This window comes from Triturus cristatus, chromosome 6 (genome assembly GCF_964204655.1).
Source record: "Triturus cristatus chromosome 6, aTriCri1.1, whole genome shotgun sequence".
Classification (NCBI taxonomy): Eukaryota; Metazoa; Chordata; class Amphibia; order Caudata; family Salamandridae; genus Triturus; species Triturus cristatus.
Genome location: NC_140589.1, coordinates 22,906,673 through 22,934,392, shown reverse-complemented (window position 1 = coordinate 22,934,392; position 27,720 = coordinate 22,906,673). Strand labels below are relative to the sequence as shown.

The following is a 27,720-nucleotide window of genomic DNA, read 5'->3' as shown; positions in this document are numbered from 1 at the left end:
TCTGATGCAGTAACTGAAAGACCTCAAGCTGATTGCGGATGAGTGAGCGGGTGTTAAGATAGTAGATGAGTAAAGAGGAGGTGGTCTGCTGTGTAGGGAGGGAAGGATTGGGGGGAGAACCAAGTGTCGGACAACCAGAAGGAACAAAGATGTCACATGCCTGGGCCATACTAGCAGCGCGGGCAGGTATAGGTCCTGTAGATTTAAGTCTCAGGAGATCACAGGAGGAGTATGAATAAAATTGGGCATTACGACAGGGCCCTGGGCCTGGTCGGCCGCGGACGGGCGCAGACGGGCTTGACTTGTGCGCGACTTCGGCGCGAAGTCGGCGCTCCCGCTGCGCTCGTCCGCTGCGCTTCCTCCATGCTACCATTAAATACTAGGGGGCGAGGGAACACTAGACCGCTAACCTGCGAAGGTTTCGTGCAGGGCGGAAGTGGTGTCACGAGCGGAAGTGACGCTCCTCGAACTGACCCTCCGCACAAACGGCACAAGCCGGGGCGGAACGGGGTCACGAGGTGATGAAAATACAGGTCAGTGCAGAGTGATATTTTAAAATGCTTTTCAGCGTGCTCAGTTAAAAATAACTGCAACAAAAGACACAAATGATAATAAACAGCATCCACAACAGCGCAATAACACGCAGCCTAACTCGCCGCGATTGTCAAAGGGCCTGGGAGCAAGAGTCTCACAATATATACTCAGCAGGCTCAGCAACACTAGACCGCTAACCTGCGAAGGTTTCGTGCAGGGCGGAAGTGGTGTCACGAGCGGAAGTGACGCTCCTCGAACTGACCCTCCGCACAAACGGCACAAGCCGGGGCGGAACGGGGTCACGAGGTGATGAAAATACAGGTCAGTGCAGAGTGATATTTTAAAATGCTTTTCAGCGTGCTCAGTTAAAAATAACTGCAACAAAAGACACAAATGATAATAAACAGCATCCACAACAGCGCAATAACACGCAGCCTAACTCGCCGCGATTGTCAAAGGGCCTGGGAGCAAGAGTCTCACAATATATACTCAGCAGGCTCAGCAACACTAGACCGCTAACCTGCGAAGGTTTCGTGCAGGGCGGAAGTGGTGTCACGAGCGGAAGTGACGCTCCTCGAACTGACCCTCCGCACAAACGGCACAAGCCGGGGCGGAACGGGGTCACGAGGTGATGAAAATACAGGTCAGTGCAGAGTGATATTTTAAAATGCTTTTCAGCGTGCTCAGTTAAAAATAACTGCAACAAAAGACACAAATGATAATAAACAGCATCCACAACAGCGCAATAACACACAGCCTAACTCGCCGCGATTGTCAAAGGGCCTGGGAGCAAGAGTCTCACAATATATACTCAGCAGGCTCAGCAACACTAGACCGCTAACCTGCGAAGGTTTCGTGCAGGGCGGAAGTGGTGTCACGAGCGGAAGTGACGCTCCTCGAACTGACCCTCCGCACAAACGGCACAAGCCGGGGCGGAACGGGGTCACGAGGTGAAGAAAATACAGGTCAGTGCAGAGTAATATTTTAAAATGCTTTTCAGCGTGCTCAGTTAAAAATAACTGCAACAAAAGACACAAATGATAATAAACAGCATCCACAACAGCGCAATAACACGCAGCCTAACTCGCCGCGATTGTCCCAAGAATGGACCTGGGTACTGTAGGGGTACAGGGCTCATGCACCTGTACCCACACCACTGGCATAGTGCACCAAGCTAGAGGGGTTACTGAAGTATGCCAGGGCAGTGTGTTTGTGCATGGCACACAGGGATGTGTGCCATGTCGACTCTGTTTTGTTCTGCACCAAGATACTCAGCCTGCAAGGGCAGTGTGTGTGTGTGTGTCAGGGTACAGGGCCTCTAAGGGTGGCACAATAAGTGCTGCAGCCCTTAGGAGCCTGCTCTGGTCACAAGGCCCTGGGTACCTAGGGTACCATTCACCAGGGGCTGACGTATGGCCAGAATGCCAATTGGGTTTAGGCTTCAACACAGATTTAGGGAAGGAACACAGGCCCTGGGTACCTGATTGGAAGGAGTCCAGGGCACACTCAGTCAAAGTACATCACCAATTCAGTAAAAAGTGGGGGCATACCATGCAAGAAAGGTGGCACTTTCTCACAAACTGACAATGTGCTGGGGTGGGCGCTATATGATTTTAGTAACATCAACAGGCATCACTTCCGATGCAGACCCTAAACCAGCGCCCCCTAATGGCATCAAAGAGCTTTGCAGTTTCCAGATCCAGGCTGGTGCCTGGGATTATTCAACAGATTGGAATCTGCACGTAGAAGTGTAGATCAGAAATTACCCAAATGACAGACTTTTTCCAAACATGAACAGTAAAGTAGATTGCACAAGCTCTGTATTCACAGAGGGTGAGGGTTGTCTCACTCGCCTATCTGAAGGCACCGGTCGTAAGACTCTAAAGCATCCCAAAAAACACACCTCTGCCCTTCATTTTGACACATTCTGGCTCTGCTTTTCAAGGCACTTCTCAACACTGCTTATCCCCACATCTTCCCCCATCTCAAGAAACAGATCACTTTACAGTTTCTCTTCCTATGGGCTTTACTCAATGACATTATCTTTATCCACCTGCCCAAGCTATATCAAAGATGTAGCAAATTCCTCTTCTACAAGGCAATGATTTCTGATATGCCGGCGGCTCCCTTAGAGCACTGCTCACTGGTACATTGGAAAAGTTCACCCATCAGTCTCCTTCCTCAAAGCAATGCTTGCTTGAGGTTTCTCTAAGATCGACTAAAGGTGAGCACTCTCTGGACGTTCTTCTCCATTCACTCTCTCAATATTCCTACTAGGTTCACTCTTTCTTGGGATTCCCTGTAGCATTCACTGTTTCTCAGGACACCCCTCTCCAATCACATTGCCTCAGAATGCCCCAATCCATTCACTCTACTCTGATATCCCTTTCCTTTTACTTCTCTGGCTGGTGTGCCATACAAGTTCAGAGACTCAACAACTACCTGTAGAAGTGCTCAAAGGTGCTCGAGAGCTCCAGGCCAGACAGGAAGAGGATGGGCTCCATAAACTGCTGCAGCTGCTTCAAGGTCTCCATATTGGACGAGTCAGTTTGACTCGCCTGGATTCGTTGATCGATGTAGCGAGCAAACTGCTCACTGACCTACAAAACATAGAGGAGAAACATGTCAACGGGAGGTGAGGTTAAGTACGCGCATAGGAGAAGCCGGCCAGTAAAGGAGTACTATATAGACACACAGAGCAGTCAGAAAATGAATGCGGAAATGCAAGCTCGGCAGTCTCAGGGGCACGCTGGACTTGAATGTAGGGATGCCACAGGAATGGTGCATGTAGACCCTGCAGGAATGTGTGGAGGTACACTGAGCAGACTGACCGGAGGGATGCATCGATAGGTGCTATGGCTCAGGTGTGAGTTTAAATCAGTCCACCGAGTTTGATAAGTATATTCATGGAAGGAAATAGGGAGGGGCCTCCTGCTTGAGGAGTAACAACTAAGAGACTGATGTGGGAGGACAGGGAGGCATGACGAGAAGGGGATGAAGAAATGTCCGGCTGAGCATTTGCCCTTCTTTTATGAAGCAAAAGGCATTCATGTAAGATGCTGCACTCACATGCATGGCCGTCAGGAAGGAAAGCTGCAGGAGACCCCCAGAGAATCCGTGACGAAGCGCCAGAACAAATGCAGTTTGCTGGCCAAATAACTCTTCCATGGCGTTCTTCAGCCGCAGGTAAATGTTCCGATACCGCTCCACAAAGTCTGCAGTATTCCAGGAAGACTCGAGGAACCTCTTCACCTAGAATTCAGGGAAACGAGTAAAGAGTTGGCAATTTGGCAACATCCATTGAACATTTCTAATTTATAATCACCCAATTCTTAAATGAAGAACAGTATGGTTGCACAATAATTCACCCTTGCACACACTGAGGACTGAAAACTTCAGAGGAATGTTTCAAAGTAACCTCTTTTTAAGTAGTCACCCCCAATTTTTCATTTTGGGGGGGAGGGGTGAGAGAAGAGAGGAACTCACCTGCTGGTAATCTTGAAGTCTAACACTGGGACACTGCTCTCCAGCGCCCACTGTATGTGCTCTGACCCCAAAACAAGGCCAGCTCTGGTGGCTTAGTGGACTAATGTGTCCACTGTAGGGGCGTGTGTTTGATCGCCTGGTCACAGGTTCAAATGCTGGTGGGTCCACTCAGCCATTCTTCACTCTGAGGTCAATAAAATCAGTACTATTGAGTTGGGAAAATTGACCACATGTCCTGTTTTAGGGTCCAATTGGAGAGTTTTTTTGTTTCGGATTGATGGGATCTGGTCGAAAAAGTTCTTCCTCTTCGGTAGTCGCTGATTTTTTCGGGTCCGAGCGTGGTTTAGATTTCTGCTCTGGAGCCTTCAAAGGGGTTTTTGGATCCTTCGGTTTCGATGTCGAAATGTTTTGGTTTCGGATCCAAGGCCTTTTCCTTCGGTGCCGAGGTGTTCGGTGCCGATGGCTTTTTTGCGGGAGTAGGATGAGCTCCTGGTTTTGGTGCCGACAGTGTCTGAGGGGCACTGATATGCAGCTTGCTCGGTCCCCAGGTGACGGAAGGCTTCTCCTTTGCCTTCGGAGCAGGGCCCGGGAGTGGGGCTTCTGAAGCTTTCTTTCGGTCACGACTGGGGCCAGCAGGCGATGTCTTGACCGGAGCCTTCTGTTTTTCAGGTGGGGTTGGGGTAGGGGCAGTTGTAGTCACTCGTTGACCTGGAATGATGTGGTCGGAGTCGTCTGCCTCGGAAACGATTTCAAGATCCTCCGAATCTTCCTCCGGGACATCGGGGCCTTCGTTGAAGATGTACTCCGGCACCAGAGGTGCTCGTTGCGCCATAACGTGTCGTCGGGCCTGGCGATCACGGATAGTCTTTTTGGATCGAAAGAAGGCGCAGGCCTGGAAATGACTCTCCTCGTGCTCGGGCGAGAGACAGAGGTTACAGACCTTGTGTTGGTCGCTGTGTGGGAATTTAGCTCCACACTGGGGGCATTTTTTAAATGGAGTCCTTTCCATTAGCCGTAGGTCCAAATGGCATCGATAGGTCCAGCGGCCCGCGTCGACGACTGGAATCGGGTATTTCAGGAGCGCGTCGAAGGGCACGCGAACGAAAACAATACGGTCGAGTCTTTTGATAGTTTGCGCATCGAAAAGATTTGGATAATACCGAACCGGAGTGCAGAAGTTACACCTGAACCCGATGGCGGAAAAAAACAATCTGAGGATGGAGTCGATGTCCATGCACACTATCGTCCAAGGGAGGAGTCACTTATCTCATGACTACACAAGACTTCTTCCAAGACAACAAGGTGCAAGCATCCGAGCCCAACACCAGATGGCGATCTATGCTCAGAGTGTGAATTCTGCAGCTCATATGCCTCGAACATACATTTTCTGCTTCTCTGAGGTCTCAACTGGGCAGCATCACAAGCACTAGGTCTGGCCAGGGTGCAGACGGGTTTGCCTTAAGCATGCACGCTGTGAATCAGTACTGCAGCCATCCCTAAATAACCCCTTGACGGTCTGTGTGAGAAGTTGGCCTGATATATGATGTCACTAGTTCTAGTGTACACCTTGTATCAGTCCACACAACCCTTATGGTGATTGGTTGTAAAGTCAACCTTATAGACCAGCTATCCTAGTGGTAGCATGGACAAGAGCAGTCTTAGGCTAAACTCTGTATGGCATGTGAAGCCAGCTGCTATACCATTTGCAATCCCTTGAATACCAAATGAAAGAACACCACAACAGATATATTATAAAAATAGAATGTATTTATTCTAGTCAAAATACCCTCAGCACTCTTTATGAGATTCGAGGTAAGTACAACACAGTCTTATTTAAGCATACATAAGTCACACAGGTAAGTAATACAGTCAGGCCCTAGGGGCCACGCAAACCATATACTAAGTAAGTGGTATAAGAACCACTGTCACAAACACAGGTTAGGCCTAGGGAATCGCTGGGGTTATACTATACTACCAATTGTTAGTTTTCAGGTGCAGAGTGGAAACACTCACGCGTAATGCGTTAAAGTCGATAGAAATAGTAGTATTTTGAAATTAAGAGTTTTAGGAAACTTCGGAAGGAACTAGAGTTAGAGACTTGGAAACTAGACACTAGGATAGTCAATACCCTTGTGAGCACCGGAGTACTCAAGTTACCTAGCCCACGGGCTGCGGGTGCATAGGTGCGAACTTGCGTCGGGTTTCGTCATCGACTCCTATGGATGCCTGAAGAAAGATGCTGACAGGCAAGTCAGTGAAGAGTGTCCGGTGGATTCCAAGGATGGAATCAAGAAGAAGGATACCTGCAAGCAGAGGGGACAGAGTCTAGGTCACCAGCCAGAAGCCGGGAAGGAACCAGGAAGGAACCAGGCGATGTCGTGAAGATGCAGGTGAAGAGGTGAAGCTTGTCACAGCAGCCACGGGTACTAGAAGGCGTCGAGGACGACCAGAACCAGGAGGCGAGCTGTCCACGAAGGCTCTTTCTGTCGGCGGCGTCGATGTCGAGTTAGGACCCAACAAGCCTTGGCAAGCGTAACCCACGCAGGATGGAGGACTTGCTTCTGTCGCAGACCAGGAAGGTCTGAGGTGCTTCCCTTTCACAGGGGAGCGGGTGCCAGTCTGGAGGAGCCGGACCAGCAAGGCAAAATTGAAGGTTCGTCGTCACAGGTCACTAGCCAACGGGCCAGCAACCAGACAACACGTCGAGCAACTCAGGTGCAGAAGGGCCCCACGCAGAACACGTGAAGTGTGGGGAGCTGATCTTCTTTGCAGATGGTGCTCGGGATTGGGGCTTCTCAATTCCCCAAGCACAGCCTCGAGGAAGCCTCAGAAGTCGCGCTAGTCAGTTACTAGCCACTTTTCCCAAGTCGCCGGTCCCCCGTCCCTCGTTGCCTCCACGGGTCTCAGCTTTGCTGTAGATGTGGATCTGGTTCAGAGGTGTCTGGATGTCACGGCGCTGGTCAGTCTCTGCAGTCGCCCCTTGTAGGATCAGTCGCAAAGCAAGCAGCGGTCACTGGATGGTGCCTGGTTGCCCAGGGTGGTTACTCCTTGGCCACAAGGGAGATTCTTCAGTCTTCTTCCGTAGTCGAATGTCGAAGGGCCAGAGTTTCTGTTCAAGATGCAGGTTCAGGATAAATCTAAAGTTTTAAGGACCCAGCTCCCACTCTTATACTAATCTGGGGGGCTGGTTTACCTGCTAGGTCCCTCCTATGGGTGGGACCAGGGAGGGGGGTGGTTACACCCCTTTCCCTTTGTCCAGTTTTGCGCCAGGACTGGGGCTGGAGTGCCCCAGCACCGGTTTGAACTGGACTATGCATGGAACACCTTGTGTGCCCCAGGCAGTGTCTCGTTTCATTCATCCCTCCCTGCCCCAATACACTAAGTCCTGTCTAGGGTGGTGCTAGCACCTCCCAAGGCAGGAAGCCTATTGTCCAAGCCTCCCTCGCTGGAAGGACTCCCAGCAGCAGGAGGTCAGACTTGTGTCTGTGGCAGCAGCATCCATTTTGTGATGCTGGGGCTCTGGTTAACTGTAACCGGGTAGTATGATTTTAACAGGTCTTCTCCCTCTAGAAGGGAGGAATACTATCCTCATCGCCAGGAATGGTGTGGGGGTAGTATTCCACAGTGTTAGACACCTTACACGACATGTTTCGATAAAGCCAAACCATAGTTACCATAACCGCGAGGATTATAAGGCACTTTAAGAGTATATGGTAGGCGATATCATATAACAGCTATAAGGACATGGTTCCGAAAGCTGCAGACAGGCTCAGCTCATGCTAGAGCACCATCTCACATGTTACCAAGCACTCTGCCTTCAGGATTGTTAAGGCCTGCCATAGGAGTGACTGATAGGTTACCCATGTGTCTATATATAAGGTAGGCATAGGAATACTATGCCTAAGCAAGGGGTGTTTACACGATCTTGCCCCAGCTGAGTGATCAGCCAGTTGTGTCATAATGGAAGGCCAGCCAGGGGTGGCATAATGCATGCTGCAGCCCCTGGTAGGCCAAGGGTACACCTAGGCCCTGGGTACCTAAGGTACACTGTACAGGGACCTATAAGGTGATCCTTACCAATTGGGTTATGTACCCAAAGTACATAGTATGAATTTAGAGAGAGAACTTGGCTGTGGGTCTGATTAGCAGCCCACAGCCACATCTAAGTCGAAAACCCGTGAAGCAAAAGCAAAAAGTGGGGGTGAACATAGAAAGCAGACCCTACTCTCCTACAGTCTGCACATGGTAGAAGATAAAAACCACAAGAGGTAGCACTTCAAGAAATGGCATCTCTTGTGGCACAAATGCAGGGAGGGATGAAAATAGCAGAGCAGGAGCTGTGCTCTGAAAACCAGGGCAAATGTTAAAGCAGGTATTAAAGCAAATAAAGTGAAACAGAAACAAAACAGAGCAGTCCCTCCAAACAGAACAGAGCAGGCAGAAGTCAGTCAAATTATTTAAAAGCTTAACAAGTTAAAAAGATAAGTGTAACACTAAGCACAAGATGGTGAGGGGCTGTGAAAGCAGAGTGCATGGGAACTAAAGTACGAGTTACTTACCTTCGGTAACGAAGTATCTGGTAGAGATGATTCTAGCCGCAGATTCCTTAACGTAGAACAACACCATAAAGAGCAGTGCCCGGCACTGCAGTACCCAAAGGCAGGGAAAGAATAAAGAACAGGTCAGCAACCCTGCCAGTACAGAGACAGCCCCCCCCCCCTGGAGACAAGGGACATATGTAAAAATGTCACGATAACATGCAACAGGACTACAACCCCAACCAAAGACAAGGAAGGGGAACCAGTCGGGGACACACAGGGAACGACAAAACTCCCAGACATCCCCATCACAGAGTGTGACAACCCTCATCAGGAACAAGGGCAGAGGCACAGCCAAAAAGACCCCAACCACAAGGATCGCAAAGAAACAGAAGTATCAACAAACCCATCCTCCCAGGTGACAACAGGGAGGAAAAAGGGGACAGCCCAACAGAAAGAGGGAAAGAATGTACTCAAAGAAGACACAGCTACCCACAGGGAAGCGAGTGCAAAAGACCAAATCACAAGCCCTCACAGAACGGGGAGAAAGGGCGGGCCGTGAAGGAATCTGAGGCTAGAATCGTCCAGATACATCATTACCGAAGGTAAGCAACTCGTACATCTGATAGAGACTACTAGCCGCAGATTCCTTCACTTAGAATAGATACCCTAGCCATACCCAAGGGAAAGGAGGGCCTGCGAGAGGACTCCACACACCTGGGCAGAACAGAGGACCGCCCAGGGGCCGAGTCCAAAAACAGGACGAGGAGCCCCATCCCCCAGGCAAAGGGGAAACGAAGTGAAGAAGAAGCTAGCCTGTCCTCACTCAGCAGAGGAAACAAGGCAAGGCGAAAAGAGGCCAAACACCCCACGTGAGGCAACAAAATCTTCGCCCAAGGCCAAGGCAAGTAAAGGAGCACCGAAGGAGAAGAGCAAACTAGAGACTCCAAGGAGATGAGGCAGAGCAAAGGCAATCCCAGACAGAATGGCGCTAGCAGCAAGAAGCAAGCGGGAGCCTAAAAGGGGAACTCAAGGTAACCCAGGAAGAATCGTCCAACGCCCGCAGGGACAAACTGCGCCCGCAAGAGGGTCCAGAAGCCAGGGACCATCCCCCCCCACAGGGAGAAGAGGTAGAACCGAGTGCAAGGCCCACTGGAAGCAGCGGAGAAGGCAGGATGACAGTCCCACTAGAGCCCCAAGAAGGCACAACGGTGCAGAAAGAACAAGAGGGCGGCACTGGCAAGCTCCGCCAGACGCCAGGGACACCACCAAACGAAACACTCGAGCAAAAAGGCGAAGAAGACGGTTGCATTCGCATCATACCATAACGCCACGAAGAGCAGAAGCCCGCAGGCGACCACAACTCCCCAGCCCATACCAGGGCTATATAACAGCCAACTCTGCCCCACATAGGGCATGTCATATCCCAAGACATGGGAACCTCTTAGGAAGAAACTTCCGCAGCAGAGGACAACAACAAAAAAAAAAAAAGACCTGGGGGGCGTGGCTGGCTGCCAGACAAGATGGCCGCAGCCTAACGGAGCTCCGGGGGTGAGGCTGATTTCCCCACCATCCGCTCAATAATCCGTAATCAAAACGAGCGCAAAGTCAATCAATCAATCAAGAATTTGTATAGCGCGCTACTCACCTGGAGGGTCTCAAGGCGCTTGGGGGAGGGGGGTCCGCTACTGCTCGAACAGCCAGGTCTTGAGTTGCTTCCTGAAGGAGAGGTGGTCTTGGGTCAGGCGGAGGTGGATGGGGAGGGAGTTCCACGTCTTGGCGGCCAGGTAGGAGAAGGATCTTCCTCCTGTTGTGGCTCTTCGGATGCGGGGGACGGCGGCGAGGGCGTGGCTGGTTGATCGAAGCTGGCGGGTGGGAGTGTAGAAGGTCACGCGGTCGTTGAGGTATCTTGGGCCTTGGTTGTGGAGAGCTTTGTGTGCGTGGGTGAGGAGTCGGAACGTGATTCTCTTGCTGACGGGGAGCCAGTGCAGGTTTCTCAGGTGTACGGAGATGTGGCTGTGTCGGGGAATGTCCAGGATGAGGCGTGCTGAGGCGTTCTGGATGCGCTGGAGTCGTTTCTGGAGTTTGGCTGTGGTTCCGGCGTAGAGGGAGTTGCCGTAGTCCAGTCGGCTGGTGACGAGGGCCTGGGTGACCGTCTTCCTGGTTTCGGTGGGGATCCACCGGAAGATCTTACGTAGCATGCGTAGGATGTTGAAGCATGATGCGGAGACGGCGTTGACTTGTCTGGTCCAGGACGAAGCCCAGGTTGCGTGCGTGATCTGTTGGTTTGGGTGCGCTGCCAAGGGCAGGGGGCCACCAGGAATCGTCCCAGGCGGAGAGTGATGATCCCAGGATGAGGACTTCCGTCTTATCTCAGTTCAGTTTCAGGCGGCTGTTCGTCATCCACTCGGCTACGGCTTTCATCCCTTCGTGTAGGTTGGTTCTGGCGGTGGCGGGGTCGTTGGTGAGGGAGAGGATCAGCTGGGTGTCGTCGGCATAGGAGATGATGTTGAGGTTGTGTTGGCGTGCGATGGCTGCAAGGGGGCTCATGTAGACGTTGAAGAGGGTGGGGCTGAGTGATGATCCTTGTGGTACGCCGCAGATGACTTTGGTGGCCTCGGATCTGAACGGGGGTAGGCGGACTCTGTGTTCTTCCGGCGAGGAAGGAGATGATCCATTCCAGTGTCTTCTCCTGGATACCGATGTTGTTGAGGCGATGCACAAGGGTGCGGTGGCAGACCGTGTCGAACGCCGCGGAGAGGTCCAGGAGGATGAGGGCCGTTGTTTCCCCGTTGTCGAGCAAAGCTCGGATGTCATCGGTGGCTGCGATGAGGGCGGTCTCGGTGCTGTGGTTGTCCCGGAAGCCGGACTGCGAGTGGTCGAGGGATCCGTTCGTCTCAAGGAAGGCGGCCAGTTGTCTGTTTTCTCGATGACTTTGGCCGGAAAAGGAAGGAGCGAGATGGGGCGGTAGTTTTTGAGGTCGGTGGGGTCCGCTGATGGTTTCTTCAGTAGGGCGCTGAGTTCGGCGTGCTTCCAGCTCTCTGGGAAGGTGGCGGTGTCGAAGAAGGCGTTGATGATGTCCCGCAGGTGGGGTACGATGACGGAGTCGGCCTTGTTGAAGATGTGGTGAGGTTGGAGATCCTGAGTGGATGGAGTTCATCGTGCGGATGGTGTCTTCGGTGTTGACTGGGGTCCAGGCGCGGAGGGTGGTGGTGGGGGGTGTTGTTCCGGTCGTAGGGTTCGTTGGCTGTGTGCTGAAACTGTTGTGTATGTCTGCGATCTTGCAGTGGAAGAACGAGGTGAGCGAGTTGCAGAGGTCTTGCGAGGGCGTGATGTCGTTGTTTCCGGCGCTGGGGTTCGAGAGCTCTTTGATGATGTTGAAGAGTTCCTTGCTGTTGCGGGAGTTGTTGTCCAGTCGTTCCTTGAATGCGGATTTCTTGGTGGCGTGGATCAGCTGGTGATGTCTTCGAGTGGCGAGCTTGAGGGTGGTCATGTTGTCTGTAGTTGGGTCTCTGCGCCAGGCTTTCTCGAGGGCCCGGCAGTTCTTCTTGGAGCTCTTGAGTTCGTCGGTAAACCAAGATGCTTTCTTGGTGCCGGGTCTGGCGGGGGGGGTCTTCGGTGGAGCGAGGTCGTCTGCGCAGTTGCTGATCCATTTCGTGAGGTCCAAGCACATGACGCCGAATCGAAGCGGCGCCGATTGATGTGATCTGGCTGTCCCCCCGTGACCCACAACGCAGCCCCCACCAGATCGTCCGCTGGGGCCTGCACCCTCGGCCGGAACCGGGGCCTCGATTTTGGAGACGCGGCCCGGGTGATGTGCGCGAGACCCGGGGCCGCCGGGTGAAAAGTGCCGGAAACCCGGAAAAGCAGCGGAGGAGTCTAAAACAGGAGCGGACTACTTGGCGGCCTTGAGACGGCCTGAGGGAGGTGCTGAGGGTTGCAGCCCCGATGGGAGCCCCGGCGCAGGACTCAATGGCGGCATAATAGCAGTGAGTACTGGGCAGAGAGATCGGCAAGAAACAACGGAAGGAAGGTGCATGACATATTAGACGCTGCTGTGCGGGGCACTGGAGTTCGACGGCCTGAGGGAGGTGCCGAGGGTCAGCAGCCCCGATGGGAGCCCCGGCGCAGGACTGAATGGCGGCATAATAGCAGTGAGTACTGGGCAGAGAGATCGGCAAGAAACAACAGAAGGGCGTTGCATGACACATTAGACGCTGCTGTGCGAGGCATTGGAGTTCGACGGCGCCCAAGATGATCCGATTTGACATTGCGCTGCGCGCCCACACCGCCCTCGAGGCTTAAGTGCAGAGTGGAGCGGAGGTGGCCTGGGGAGAGGTGCCCAGCTGAACCCGCCCCCCCCCCACTGCTGCGAAGGGCACGTTCAGGTGAGGCGCACGTACAGGAGTAGCTGTGGGGGCCTTGGGGGACCAGTGAATGACCCAGAGGGGCGCCTATGAGCGAGCCTCCTGAAAAAACAGCGGCGCTAACGTCTCTGGAGTGGCTGCGCATCGTTCTGAGCGGGGTGCGAGGTCGCCCTCCTGGGGTTCTGCGCTCCATCACTTGGCCTACAGTCCGCCCCAACGAATAAAGACACTGCTAACCGGCCTCATTATGAGCGGCGAGAGGAATCGGGCGCACCAACAAGGAAAACTGGCCAAGTATGCCTATACTAAGGACTCTTCCCCAACGCCAGACCACGCTGGGCGTACGGAGAAGGTCTCGGACGACGCAGTAACACTGAAGGTGACATTGGGGGATATCATGGCCGCCCTCCATAGCGTACAGACGACGGTGGGGTCTATCTCCACAGGTGTGACCTTCCTCAGAGCTGACTTCCAGAAGATGTCTGCTAGAGTCACGGAGGTTGAGCAGACAACGGCTACCCTGGCGAAGGACTCTCGTCTCCTGATCCAAAATGTGTCGCAACTGGAGGCCGAAAACAAGCGCATGGCGGAGAGGCTTGATGATCAGGAAGGGCGATCCCGCCGCAACAACGTGCGCATCACGGGCATTCCTGAGTGCGAAGGGAGTCCGGCCATGGATCTGTACGTTGAAAACCTCATAAAAACCGAACTGCAGCCCAGGGGACTTTCTGCCTATTTCTCGGTGGAACGGGCGCACAGGGTGCCCGGGGGCAGGCCTAAGGTCAGGGCCCCTCCCCGGCCAGTCCTAGCCCGCATCTTCAATTTTCGCGACAGAGATGCCATTCTCCAGACGGCCCGGGTGGCGCCGCCCTTGCGCATACAGAACTCAGCGGTGTCTTTCTTCCCGGACTACATGGTGGCGGCGCGCCGAAGAAGCTTCCTAGAGGTTAAGAAACAATTGAGAGCCCGGGAACCGCCTTACTCCATGATATTTCCGGCCAGACTACGGGTAGTGGCGGATAAACAAACTCGGTTCTTTGAATCGCCCGAGGAGGCCCACGAATGGCTTGAGGGGTGGCAGCAGGTGAAGAGCTCTGGACGCTCGGACAGGCGAAAGCGGCCTCCTGAGGGGACGGAGGTCCCTACTGACTACAACCGCAGCGTGGAGGATGAGGAACGATCGAGTCAGGAAGTTTGATAATGAGGCGCTGTCCGCCCACCCTTTATCAGAAAAGGTGCAGGGTAGGGGGGAATGATTGCTGGGACACGCGGTGCCAGCTCAACCACGCTTCAACATCTGAACATTTGGACGCTCAGGACTGAATATGCTACTTACCAGTATGCATCTGTTCTTGGCATGTAGGGCTGCTGACATTCATATCTGTGCATAGATCGCCGCCTAGTGTTGGGTCCGGATGTTTGCACGTTGTTGTCCTGGAAGAGTCTTCGAAGTATCCTTGGATAGGTGACTCCTCCCCTGGACTACAGTGCGCATGGGCATCCTCTCCATCCTCAGATTGTTTTTCGCCATTGTGGCAGTGATGGAGTAGATACAGAAAGTGATGACCATGCTTGCAGTAATTCTGAGAGCTGCAGCTGCGACAGGCGCCGGGGAGGAGGGAGGGCGATATGAATGTCAGCAGCCCTACATGCCAAGAACAGATGCATACTGGTAAGTAGCATATTCAGTTCGAGGCATGTGGGCTGCTGAATTCATATCTGTGCATAGAATACATAGCAGTGCCCTCTATTAGCGGCGGCTACCCGTGCCAGCTGCAGCGGTCTGAAAAAGTGTCTTGAGAACAGCCTGTCCTACAGCTGCCTGCTGTTTTGACTGCACATCTACACAATAGTGTTTTGTAAATGTGTGTGTAGTGGACCATGTGGCTGCTCTGCATATATCATGCAGGGGAATATTTCCTAGGAAGGCCATGGAAGCCCCCAACTTACGTGTTGAGTGGGCTCGTGGTGGAATAGTTAATGTGCGTTTTGCCTTTTGATAACAGATTTGAATACACTTAACTATCCATCTGGCTATCCCTGCTTTGGAGATGGCGTTACCTTTGTGGTGTGGGGCAAAGGCAACGAACAGTTGTTTTGTCTTCCTGAAGGGTTTAGTCCTGTCGATGTAGTACATGAGGGCCCTCCGTACATCTAGTGTATGTAGTGCCCTTTCTGCAACAGTTTGTGGGTTTTGGAAGAAAACGGGCAGTTCAATAGTCTGATTCATGTGGAACTGCGATATTACCTTGGGCATGAATTTGGGGTTGGTACGTAGTACGACCCTGTTGGCGTGAACCTGAATAAATGGCTCTTGAACGGTTAGTGCCTGGAGTTCACTAACTCTTCTTAGGGAAGTGATCGCTACCAGGAAGGCCACTTTCCAGGTAAGGAATTGAATCTCGCATGAATGTAGAGGTTCAAAGGGTGGACCCATCAGGCGTGTGAGGACCAAGTTGAGGTTCCACATTGGAGCCGGTGGGTGACTAGGTGGAATGACTCGTTTGAGCCCTTCCAAGAATGCTTTGATGGCAGGCACTCTGAATAGAGAGAGGTGCTGCCTGGTTTGCAGATAGGCTGATATTGCGGTCAAATGGACACGTATAGAGGTGTACGCCAGATTGCATCGGTATAGGTGTAAGAGGTAACAGATGATGTTGTGGATGGATGCGTCCAGCGGGTTGATGTCATTATTATCGCAATAGATGACGAACCTTTTCCATTTGGCTGCATAGCAAGCTCTGGTAGTGGGTCTCCTGGCCTCCTTGATGATGTCCATACAGTCAGGTGGCAGGTTGAGATAGCCAAACTCTAGGACTTCAGGAGCCAGATCGCCAGGTTCAGCTGTTGCGGATCTGGGTGCTGAACCTCTCCATGGTTCTGCGTCAAATGTGCGGGTTTGATCCGCAGCCTTTGATGCGGCACCACGGAAAGTTCGAGGAAGGTGGTGTACCACGGCTGGCGTGCCCACGTGGGAGCAACTAGGACGAGTGTCAGGGAGTGTTGTCGGAGTTTGCGAGCCACCAGCGGTATCAACGGCGCTGGGGGAAAAGCGTACGCAAATCTGCCGGACCAGTTCATCCATATCGCATTGCCCTGCGACTGCGGATGTGGGAATCTGGCGGCGAAGCTTTGGCATTTTGCGTTTTCGCTTGTCGCGAATAGGTCTATCTCTGGATGACCCCACTGCTGGAAGTACGGTTGGAGTACTGATGGGTGTAACTCCCACTCGTGCATCTGGTGGCTGTGTCTGCTGAGCAGATCCGCCATCTGGTTGTCCTTGCCAGGGAGGTGTTCCGCCATGAGGAACATGTTCCTTTGAATGGCCCACTTCCACATGCTCTGAGCCAGATGAGACAACTGTGGAGAGTGTGTTCCTCCCTGTTTCTGTATGTAGTACATTGCGGTCATGTTGTCCGTCCGGATCAGCACGACCTTGTTGCATAGATGTACTTTGAATGCCTTCATGGCTAGGAAGATTGCCATCAGTTCCAGAAGGTTGATGTGCATCTTCTTTTGTTGTGTTGTCCATAGTCCCTGCACTGTGTAGTGGAGTACATGAGCTCCCCATCCCTGGAGAGACGCGTCCGCTGTCAGTACTATCTGTGGGACAGGCTCTTGGAACGGTCGGCCCTTGCAAAGGTTTTGTGGATTCCACCAATGCAGAGAGTTGTATGCCCGACCGCTCACCAACACTAGGTCTTTCAACTGTCCTTGAGCCTGATTCCACTGACGTGCTAGGCACTCCTGAAGTGGGCGCATATGTAACCTCGCGTGCGGGACTATGAAGATGCAGGAGGCCATCATGCCTATCAACTGCATAAACACTCGCGCTGGAAGCGAGTGATTGGGTTTGAACTTGGAGATCAGCAGTTGTATGCTGTTGATCCTCACTAAATTTGGCTGAGCTGTGGCCGCCAGAGTGTCTATAGTCGCACCTAGGTACTGTTGTACGTGTGCGGGCTGGAGATGGGACTTTGGGTAGTTTAGTGAGAATCCCAGACTGTGAAGAAGGTGAATGGTGCGGGACATGTGGCTTGCACATTGCTGGGCTGACTTCGCTTGAACGAGCCAGTCGTCTAGGTAGGGGTAGACGTGTATATGCTGTCTCCGTAAATGTGCTGCCACCGTAGCTAGGCACTTCGTGAAAACCCTGGGCGCTGTTGTCACGCCGAAGGGAAGGACTTTGAACTGATAGTGCCGTCCCTGAACAGTGAACCTGAGGTATTTTTTGTGTGAGGGGTGGATGGGTATGTGAAAGTACGCATCCTTGAGGTCCAGTGAGGCTAGGAAGTCTCCCTGCTTGAGAAGCGGAAGGACTTGCTGTAGAGTGAGCATGTGAAAGTGCTCTGAAAGAATGTACTGGTTCAGGGGTCTCAGGTCTAATATAGGCCTGAGCGACCCGTCCTTTTTTGGAATTAAGAAGTAGAGGGAGTAAACCCCCGTACCCTGCTCGTGGATGGGTACGACCTCGATAGCGCCTTTTAGAAGCATACTTTCTACCTCTTGCTGTAAGAGCGTTAAGTGCTCTGAGGACATAGGACGGTTTCTTGGTGGTATTGTGGGTGGAGTGGAGGTTAACTCCAGACAGTAACCGTATTTTATAATATCTTTGACCCACCTGTCCGTGGTGATGGAGTTCCATGTGGACAGGAACCTTTGTAGTCTTCCCCCGACAGGTGTTATGTGGTCGGGAGGAAGGGAGAGGGCGTCACTGCTTGTTCTTGGGGGAGGACCTGGTGTTGCCGTAGCCACGTCCTCTGCCCTTTGTACTGGAGCCACGATATCCACCTCGGGTGTTTTTATCGTAGGTGGTCTGTGTATTGCCTTTGGTATACGTTTGTTGTGACCCCTGTCCTCTACCTGCTCCCTTGTTTCCGGGGCGACGAAAGGAGCCGCTCCGAAAGGACTGAGTTTGGAGAGCGCCCATGGACTTTGCAGTGTCCGTGTCCTTTTTTATCTTTTCGAGGGTGGTGTCAACCTCGGGGCCGAATAAATAGTCGGGGTTGACGGGCTGGTTCAGTATGTTGTTTTGTACCTCAGGCTTGAATCCTGAGATTCGTAGCCAGGCATGGCGTCGCAGCATGACGCTTGTGTTTATGGCCCTGGCAGCCGTGTCTGCAGCATCTAGCGCACATTTGATGGAAGCATTTGTGAGTAGCTGTCCCTCTCTGATAAGAATTTCCGCACCTTCTTTGAAGTGGTCAGGGAGATGTTGGAGGAGGTGCTCCAATGTGTCATAGTGCGCTCTATCGTAGCGAGCGAGGAGCGCTTGAGTGTTGGCTATGCGCCATATGTTGGCAGCCTGGGCGGCAACTCGTTTGCCGGAGGTCTCTAGCACCTTGGACTCTTTGTCCGGGGGAGGAGCGTCACCTGTCGTTTGCGAGTGTGCCCTCTTGCGAGCATTCGCTACGACGATGGAGTCGAGTGGTAATTGTCCTTTGATGTAAGTAGGATCCCCAGGTGCTGATCTGTATTTTTTATCAATCCTGGGGTTTATCACCCGTGCCCTGGTGGGTTCTTTGAAAATGTCCTTGGCTGGTTTGAGGACCCCCTTCAACATTGGCAGAGTCTTTACATGTCTTTCTGAGGATGCAAAGGTGTCCATTAGAAAGTCATCTTCGATGGTATCAGAGTGAAGCTGCACCCCATGGTTATTGGCAGCACGTTCGATAAGAGCATTGAACGCTGCAGTATCCTCCGTAGGAGATGTCTTTGCCCCATAGAGTTGTGGATCCTGTGCATCGAGAGGTGCACTGGGGTCTGCAGGGTCGCCCCAAGTTTGATCAGGGTCCTGCTGGTCATCAGGGTCCGTGTCTACATGGTAGGGGACTTGGTCAGCCATGTAGTCCTCCAATGCGTCTGTATCGGAGCGTGTGGGGGAGAACCGGTGTGGATCCTGGTAGGATGAATGGAAGGGTTCATAAAGGAGAGGTTCCGATTCTGCAGGCAACTTCCTTTTTAGTGGGATCCTGAAAGGGTCCAATGGCGGCTCCGAAGTTATCCTTCGGTCCTGGAGAATCATTCTGCCAGTGCCGGCGTCGATGATACGTGCTGGAGACGTCTCAGCAGGTGTGACCGTAGGTTGGGTGACCCGTGTCCTGAGTTGGAACATTTTTGGGATTGTTGACGGAGGCAAGCCGAAGGTAATGTTGGTCGGCACCGAAGAGGCTGCGGGAGCTCCGACCGAACCGGAGCCCGATGTGTCCTGGAGGACAGGTGTGGTTTTGCTGCCTTGCGTCACACCAGGTCGTACTTGGGGCGCCTTCGAGGCTTTGGCACCGGCCAGGCTCGTAGAGGCGGCCGTAGATTTTTTCGGTGCCGGCGGGTCATCGAGTCGGGGTGAAGAGATCACCGTCGAAGTCTTCGATGCCTGAGGCTTAGGTGTCGTCGAGGGAGCGATGTGAGACACAGCAGGCGGTACGGCCCTTGGTGTCGTCGGTGCCGGTAGCCGAGCAGGTTTGTCGGTGCCGATGGCTTTTTTCCGTTTGTCGACTCCAACGTCGCCCGCCTCAAGTTCGGCACCGAAGTCCCTCTTGGTGCGGTCGGTGCCGACGCGGTGCGCTGGCGTCGAAGGCCTCGATCCGACCAGCGCTACTTTCAGTTTCGGTTTCGGTGGAACCTGAGCAGCTTTCGGTTTCGGTTTTGTGATAGGGAAACCAGCCTGTTTATGTAGTAATGGCTGCCGCTGAACGTCCGAGGCCGGGCCCGAGGGCGGGGCCGAAGAACTGCGGGATGGGTCTCGGGTAAGGCTCGAAGGCGATCCCTCGACCGGAGCCATAGGCTGTGGCACTGGTGTTTGAACGGTTTGAACAGGTAGGCCTTGTTCATCATTGGAGCTACTTTCTTCGGCCCCGAAGGCCTCCTCGTCGTCTCCTACCTCGGTGTCGTCTTCACCTCTGTGGAAGAGTGACTCGTCTTCCTCGTCCGATCCGGGTTCGTGTTCGGAAACGGGACTGGAGGGCAAGACTTCCAATTCCTCGACGTCCTCGGCCTCGCCGAAGATGTCTGTCGGGGCCGGTGCCGCGTGCTGCGCCTCGAGTCTCGCCGCTCGTCGATTCCGCAGAGTCTTCTTCGAGCGGAACCGGGCACAGGCCATGCATGTTGATTCGTCGTGGTCCGGCGAAAGGCATTTGTTGCACACCGGATGGACGTCGATGTGTGGGTACTTCGCATTGCATACCGGACACCTTTTGAATGGCGTCCTGGATTCCATCGTCGAAGTAGTCGATGGACAGGTAAATGCGAAAGCAGTCGGTGCTGAAAGTTAGTAAACTAACAAATTCTATCGAAACCCGATCGATAAACAGTACCGACGCGAACTAAAGGCCTTTTGGCCTTGAAAAAATATTTTCCTAACTTGAGCTAAGATAGCACATCCGAACCCAATGGCGGAAAAAAACAATCTGAGGATGGAGAGGATGCCCATGCGCACTGTAGTCCAGGGGAGGAGTCACCTATCCAAGGATACTTCGAAGACTCTTCCAGGACAACAACGTGCAAACATCCGGACCCAACACTAGGCGGCGATCTATGCACAGATATGAATTCAGCAGCCCACATGCCTCGAACTGGGGATATACTTGGTCCTCCTCGGACCTCCCGCTCCTTACACGCAAGTAATGTTTCGGGGTTTGGGTACTAAGCACTCTGCTGAGTTGGGGTGGCGGGCAGTTTGGAGTCCGTATGGCAGGGAGGCAGGGAGGGGGCTGGGGGGAGATGGATTAGTTCTTAAGGGTTCTTTAAAAGTTACTGTTCAAGTTGAAAGTGATGATCCAAAATGCAGTATATACCCAAATGTGGAACGTGCTATGTGTGCTGCTGCTTCTGCAGCGTCAATTCTTTTCAGCACCCACCGCCATAATGTCTGATACTACAGGCGGGACAACTGGGGCGGGGTCTGTTGCCCGAATACCGCCTCTCTCCCTGCTCACGTGGAACGTGCGGGGCTTGGGCGACAAAATTAAACGTGGTCTAGTCCTACATAGTCTTAAGAGGTATGCCCCGACGGTGGTCTTGCTACAGGAAACCCATCTTATTAGCACCACTAGCAAAGCCATGGACCGGTGGGGGTACAAAATGGTGGTACACTCAGAATTTTCCTCGGGGTCTAGGGGGTAGGTATACTGGTGCGAAAACACTGCCCACTAATTATACATCAACTTAAAACTGACGGGGCAGGGAGGTTTGCAGCGATAGCCACCCACGGGGAGGGGCGGCCCCTAAACATAGTATCAGTTTACATTCCTCCTGCACTGCACGTCACGGCGCTGCCGGCGCTTAGTAGGTTCCTCCTAGATCTGCCATCGGGAGACCTGATCCTTGGCGGGGACTTCAATGCAGTTGTAGACGAGTCGCTGGACAGGTACCCTACACGATTGGGCGGTGCAGGAGTGTCCCGCTTTGGGAGCTTTATCGAGGCGCTGGGATTGTCGGACTTGTGGCGGCTGCATCACCCAACAACGCAGCAGTACACATCACTCTGGAGTGCATAATAGTCTAACAAGGATAGACTACTTCCTGGGCTCAGCTGGGAGTCTTAGTAACATAGATAGCATAGAGATCAGACCCAGAGGTATATCTGACCACTCTCCGATACTCCTGCAATATACGCACTACCTTCACGCACGTCGACGTCTCCCTCCAATACACCCCGGCTATCTCCAGGTTCCTGCGGTCCGTAAGGCACTCATGAAAGCAACCAACCTTTATTTTCTGGAAAATGCCCCCTCAGTTGCTTCACCGACAATCCTATGGGAGGCATATAAAACAGTCCTTAGGGGACAGGCTATTGCTGCCATCGCGGCGCACAAGCGTGAAAAACAGGCGGAATTGCAGTCAATCGAACAGGAGTTGTGCGCGGCGGAGGCTCAGCAGGCCTGGGATCCCAACCCTGACACTTCTTGTGCTCTACATGTTGCACAAACACGATATAAGACGTACCTCACGGAATACACTAAGCACCAGCTGGCAGCCAAGCGACACAAGATATATGACCTCGGTGATAAGACGGGGAAGCTACTGGCATGGCTGGATAGACGGGATACAGGTGCCATTCTAGGTGACCTATTCTTAGGACACCCCCGCGCCGCACGGCCACCAGCTGTAGCGTGTGCTCCCCGCCTGCCGCTGCCCTCAGCCTCGCTGAGCCTGCCTGCTGACCACGCCCCCCGCCGTCGCTCGGTGTGGGCTCCTGCGTTAACTGTGTATTTTAGTATTTTTCTGTTTTCTTGTTGCCTCATTTAGGCATTTTGCCCCTTTTTCTGTGTCTGTGTGCCCCCCTGTGCTGTTTCTCCCCGTAGATGCCCCTGTGCCCACCCGCCCCGCTCCCCGCTTCCCGCCGCCGTGAGAACGGACACGCCCCCTTTTCCTCCTGTGCCCTCCCCGCTCCTGCCTCCCAGCTGCTCCTCCCTCCCTGGCACTTGGCCATAAATGGCGACCGTGCGGCACAGATGAGTGTGACCTATTCTTAGGACACCCCCACGCCGCACGGCCACCAGCTGTAGCGTGTGCTCCCCGCCTGCCGCTGCCCTCAGCCTCGCTGAGCCTGCCTGCTGACCACGCCCCCGCCGTCGCTCGGTGTGGGCTCCTGCGTTAACTGTGTATTTTAGTATTTTTCTGTTTTCTTTTTGCCTCATTTAGGCATTTTGCCCCTTTTTCTGTGTCTGTGTGCCCCCCTGTGCTGTTTCCCCCCGTAGTTGCCCCTGTGCCCACCCGCCCCGCTCCCCGCCGCCGTGAGAACGGACGCGCCGCCTTTTCCCTCTGTGCCCTCCCCGCTCCCACCTCCCAGCTGCTCCTCCCTCCCTCGCACTTCGCCATAAATGGCGACCGTGCGCACGCGCAGCGTTGACGCGCAGCGGGCGCGCCGATTGTGCGCCAAAGGCGCGCCAAAGTTAAGCCCGTCTGCGCCCGTCCATGCCTGGCCCGCGCCCAGCGCCCGGACCCCTGGCCCCCGCAGACACCAGCCCACCCGCTGGACCTACGCCGCCACCGAACTCTACGCACTCAACGTCGGTCGAATCCCCGGATGCTACCGAGCCACCAAGAGACGCACTCACGGACCCTTCAGCTGCCACTCCTGCAAGTTCTCCTGCATCCGGTCCTGCACTGCACCCGCACCCACCAAGCCGAGCACCAGCAGCAACCACCTGAAGTGCATCCTGCTCAACACCCGCTCCGTCCACAGACACGCCGTAGAGCTCTGGAACCTGCTCGACACAACATCACCAGACGTCGCCTTCCTCACGGAAACATGGATGAACGCCTCCTCAGCACCCGACATCGCCATCGCAATCCCGGACGGATACAAGATCACCCGGAGGGACCGCGGCAAACTGACCGGAGGAGGCATCGCCATCATCCACAGGAACACCATCCGCATCACGACCAACACCGACGACACCCCCACCCTCGCAACCGCCGAACACCTGCACTTCCAGATCCACACCGACCCCAAGACCACCCTCAGAGGCACCCTCATCTACAGACCCCCGGGACCACGTACACAATTCAGCGAAGACATCGCCGACTTCATCAGCCCGCACGCCCTCCCCTCCGCTGACTACATCCTCCTCGGGGACCTCAACTTCCACCTGGAGAACAACAACGACCGCAACACCACCACCCTGCTGGACAACCTCGCCAACCTCGGTCTTAAGCAGCTGGTGACCACACTCACCCACTACGCCGGACACACACTCAACCCCGTCTTCTCATCCAGCAAGGACATCGCCTTCAGCCACGCCACCGGACTCCACTGGACGGACCACAGCTGCGTCCACTTCAGCTTCAAAAAGAACACGATCCACCACCACCAGCAACAGGTTGCACGCAGAAGCTGGAACAGGATCACAGCCGACCAGCTCGCAGCATCCCTGAGCCAGGACCCCCCCGCCAGCTAAGCGAACCCCAGCCAAGCCGCCAGCAACCTCACGAAGTGGATCAGCAACTACGCAGACGACCTCGCCCCCCGAGTACCGCGCCTAGCAGACCCGGCAGTAAGAAAGCACCATGGTTCACCGACGAACTCAAGAGCTCCAAGAAGAACTGCCGAGCCCTCGAAAGAGCCTGGCGCAGAGACCCAACACCTGACAACATGACCACCCTCAAGCTCGCCACTCGAAAACACCACCAACTGATCCACACCACCAAGAAAACCGCATTCAAGGAACGACTGGACAACAACGCACACAACAGCAAGGAACTCTTCAACATCGTCAAAGCGCTCTCCAACCCCAACGCCGGAAACAACGACATCACCCCATCACAAGACCTCTGCAACTCCCTCGCCTCCTACTTCCACAACAAGATCGCAGATATACACAACAGCTTCATCACACAGCCAACACACCCCACGACCGCACCTGCACCCCCCGCCACCACCCTCCGTGCCTGGACCCCGATCAACACCGAAGAAACCCGTCGCAGGATGAACTCCATCCACTCCGGTTCTCCAACCGACCCCTGCCCGCACCACGTCTTCAACAAGGCCGACGCTGCCATCACACCCCACCTGCGGGACATCATCAACACCTCCTTCGACACCGCCACCTTCCCGGAGAGTTGGAAGCACGCCGAACTCAGCGCTCTACTGAAGAAACCTTCAGCGGACCCCACCAAACTCAAAAACTACCGCCCCATCTCGCTCCTCCCGTTTCCGGCCAAAGTCATCGAGAAGACCGTCAACAAGCAGCTGGCCACCTTCCTCGAGACGAACGGATCCCTCGACCACTCGCAGTCTGGCTTCCGGGCCAACCACAGCACCGAGACCGCCCTCATCGCCGCCACTGATGACATCAGAACCCTGCTCGACAACGGGGAAACAGCGGCCCTCATCCTCTTGGACCTCTCCGCGGCATTCGACACTGTCTGCCACCGCACCCTAGTGCAGCACCTCTGCAACGTCGGAATCCAGGAGAAGGCACTAGAATGGATCATCTCCTTCATCGCCGGAAGAACACAGAGTCCGCCTCCCCCCGTTCAGATCAGAAGCCACCGAAGTCATCTGCGGCGTTCCTCAAGGCTCCTCGCTCAGCCCACCCTCTTCAATGTCTACATGAGCCCCCTCGCGGCCATCGCACGCCAACACAACCTCAACATCATCTCCTACGCTGACGCCACCCAGATGATCCTCTCCCTCACCAACGACCCCGCCACCGCCAGAGCCAACCTACACAAAGGGATGAAAGACGTAGCCAAGTGGATGATGAACAGCCGCCTGAAGCTAAACTCGGACAAGACTGAGGTCCTCATCCTGGGCTCCTCGCCCTCCGCCTGGGACGACTCCTGGTGGCCCCCTGCCCTGGGCAGCGCACCCAAACCGACAGACCACGCATGCAACCTGGGCTTCATCCTGGACTCCTCCCTCTCCATGACCAGAAAGTCAACGCCGTCTCCTCGTCGTGCTTCAACATCCTGCGCATGCTACGTAAGATCTTCGGGTGGATCCCCACCGAGACCAGAAAGACGGTTACCCAGGCCCTCGTCACCAGCCGACTGGACTACGGCAACTCCCTCTACGCCGGAACCACTGCCAAACTCCAGAAGAGACTCCAGCGGATCTAGAACACCTCAGCAAGACTCATCCTCGACATACCCCGACACAGCCACATCTCCGGACACCTGAGAGACCTGCACTGGCTCCCGGTCAACAAGAGACTCACCTTCCGTCTCCTCACCCATGCACACAAAGCCCTACACAACCAAGGCCCAAGATACCTCAACAGCCGCCTCAACTTCTACACTCCCACACGTCAGCTTCGATCGACCAGCCATGCCCTCGCCGCCGTCCCCCGCATCCGAAGAGTCAACACAGGAGGAAGGGCCTTCTCCTACCTGGCCGCCAAGACTCCCGACCCACCTCCGCCTGACCCAAGACCACCTCGCCTTCAGGAAGCAACTCAAGACCTGGCTGTTCGAGCAGTAGCGGACCCCCCTCCCCAAGCGCCTTGAGACCCTCCGGGTGAGTAGTGCGCTATATAAATGCCTGATTGATTGATTGATTGATGGATAGCGCGGCTTCGCTCTGGGGAGGGTCAGCTGACAACCGAACCGTGCAAGATAGTGCATACTTTGGCACGCCACTTCCAAACAGTCTACACTTCCGCCTCTTCCATGACAGTGGATGAAGCGCGGACGTACGTGAAAGATTTAGCGATGCCTAGACTTACCCCGGAGGCGGTGAGAGCTCTGGAAGCTGACATTACAGTGGAAGAGATACAAATGGCAATCGGTGCGCTGCAACCGGGTAAAGCAGTGGGACCAAACGGTATATCGATCGAGCTCTATAAACCGACAGCCGGAACTATTGCCCCTCATTTGCTCAATATGTTCACAGACAGTCTCCGAGTGGGCGCACTCCCGCCGGATCAACGAACAGCCACCATAGTGGCTATATTGAAACCGGGCAAACCTGCTTCCAAGTGCTCATCCTACCGCCCTATATCACTGCTCAACGCAGAGGCAAAGATCCTCGCTAAACTCCTGGCGTCTAGGCTAGCACCACGATTGCCAGAGATCGTACACCCGGATCAGTCTGGTTTCATGCCCGGTAGAAGTACAGCCCTTAATTTGAGGCGCTTGCACGGCGTGCTGGCTCGAGCGGAACGGTTACAGGAACCGGCAGTATTGCTTTCATTGGATGCGCAAATGGCGTTTGATATGGTTGTGTGGCCCTTCCTGTTTGCAGTGCTGCTGTAACTGGGCTTTGGGCCCAAATTTTGTGCCTGGGTCCGGCTCCTCTATACCAAACCGAGGACCCATGTTACTGCTAACGGACACATGTCCGACGATTTCCCCTTGGCACGGGGCACGCGACAGGGATGCCCCCTGTCGCCCCTGCTCTTTGCCCTGGCGCTGGAGCCCTTGGCGGCGTGGATACGCTGGGAACCCATGATACGTGGACTCCAATGGTCGAATGACTGGGAAGACCGCGTCTCCCTCTACGCGGACGATGTGTTTCTCTATCTGTCCTCCCCGCGACGCTCTATACTGACCCTGCTTAATATTTGCAAAATCTTTGGAAGGGCATCCGGCTATATCATAAACTGGTCCAAATCGATAATATACGTACTGCGCGGCCCTTCTCCTCTACTTCCAGCGGACTGCCCACTCCAGACAGCAGAGGGGTCCTTTAAATATCTGGGTATTTGCGTCACTGTGGATCCGACAGACTTCCTAAAACAGAATTTGCAACCCCTGATGGACCGCTTTAGGCGAGACGTGCGCCACTGGGGTGCGTTGCCGTTAACTCTGCTGGGGAAGGCGGCCCTATTCAAAATGATGGCTCTGCCCGATTCTTGTACGTACTGGAAAATACGCCATGTCACATACCACCCGAGTACTTTCGCACAATTGCGGCGCAGGTTACTAGTCTTCTGTGGGGTGGTAGACCGCCACGTATTGCGCAGGCCAAATTAACCCGCGGCTGGTACGACGGAGGGATAGCGCTTCCTAACATCTACTACTGGGCGTCGCAGCTGAAGGTAATTAATCAATGGCTTCACGCCCCGCAAACAGACCCCGCATTCAAGGCAGATAGGGATATACTGGGCGTCAGGGGTGTGCTGTCGCCCCTATATGATGTTAAACTGGCCCCAACGCTCATCGGCCCGCTCAGACAGACTGTCACCATCTGGCATGCGGCGCAGGCCAGGCTGGGATGGCGCGGGGTCCTGACCCGACTTACACCTTTGTGGGACACAAAGCAACTCGGAAACCTCAGAGGCTCCAGGGGTTTGATAATTGGGACAACATCAGGATCTCTACGGTGGGAGACATGTTGCACAAGAGTGAAA

At 54.2% G+C, this 27,720-nt stretch overlaps 1 protein-coding gene across 1 annotated transcript in view; it reads right to left on the bottom strand.

The window, feature by feature from the left end:
- The window catches only part of CUL9 (cullin 9), a 751,325-nt gene that overhangs the window by 328,924 nt on the left and 394,681 nt on the right, over nt 1-27,720 (bottom strand). The window contains exons 24-25 of the mRNA XM_085610160.1: nt 3,604-3,786; nt 2,977-3,134 (exon numbers count right to left, since the gene is read on the bottom strand). Of these exons, the coding sequence (XP_085466286.1) occupies nt 2,977-3,134; nt 3,604-3,786 (341 nt within the window). The remainder of the gene's footprint in view (nt 1-2,976; nt 3,135-3,603; nt 3,787-27,720) is intronic.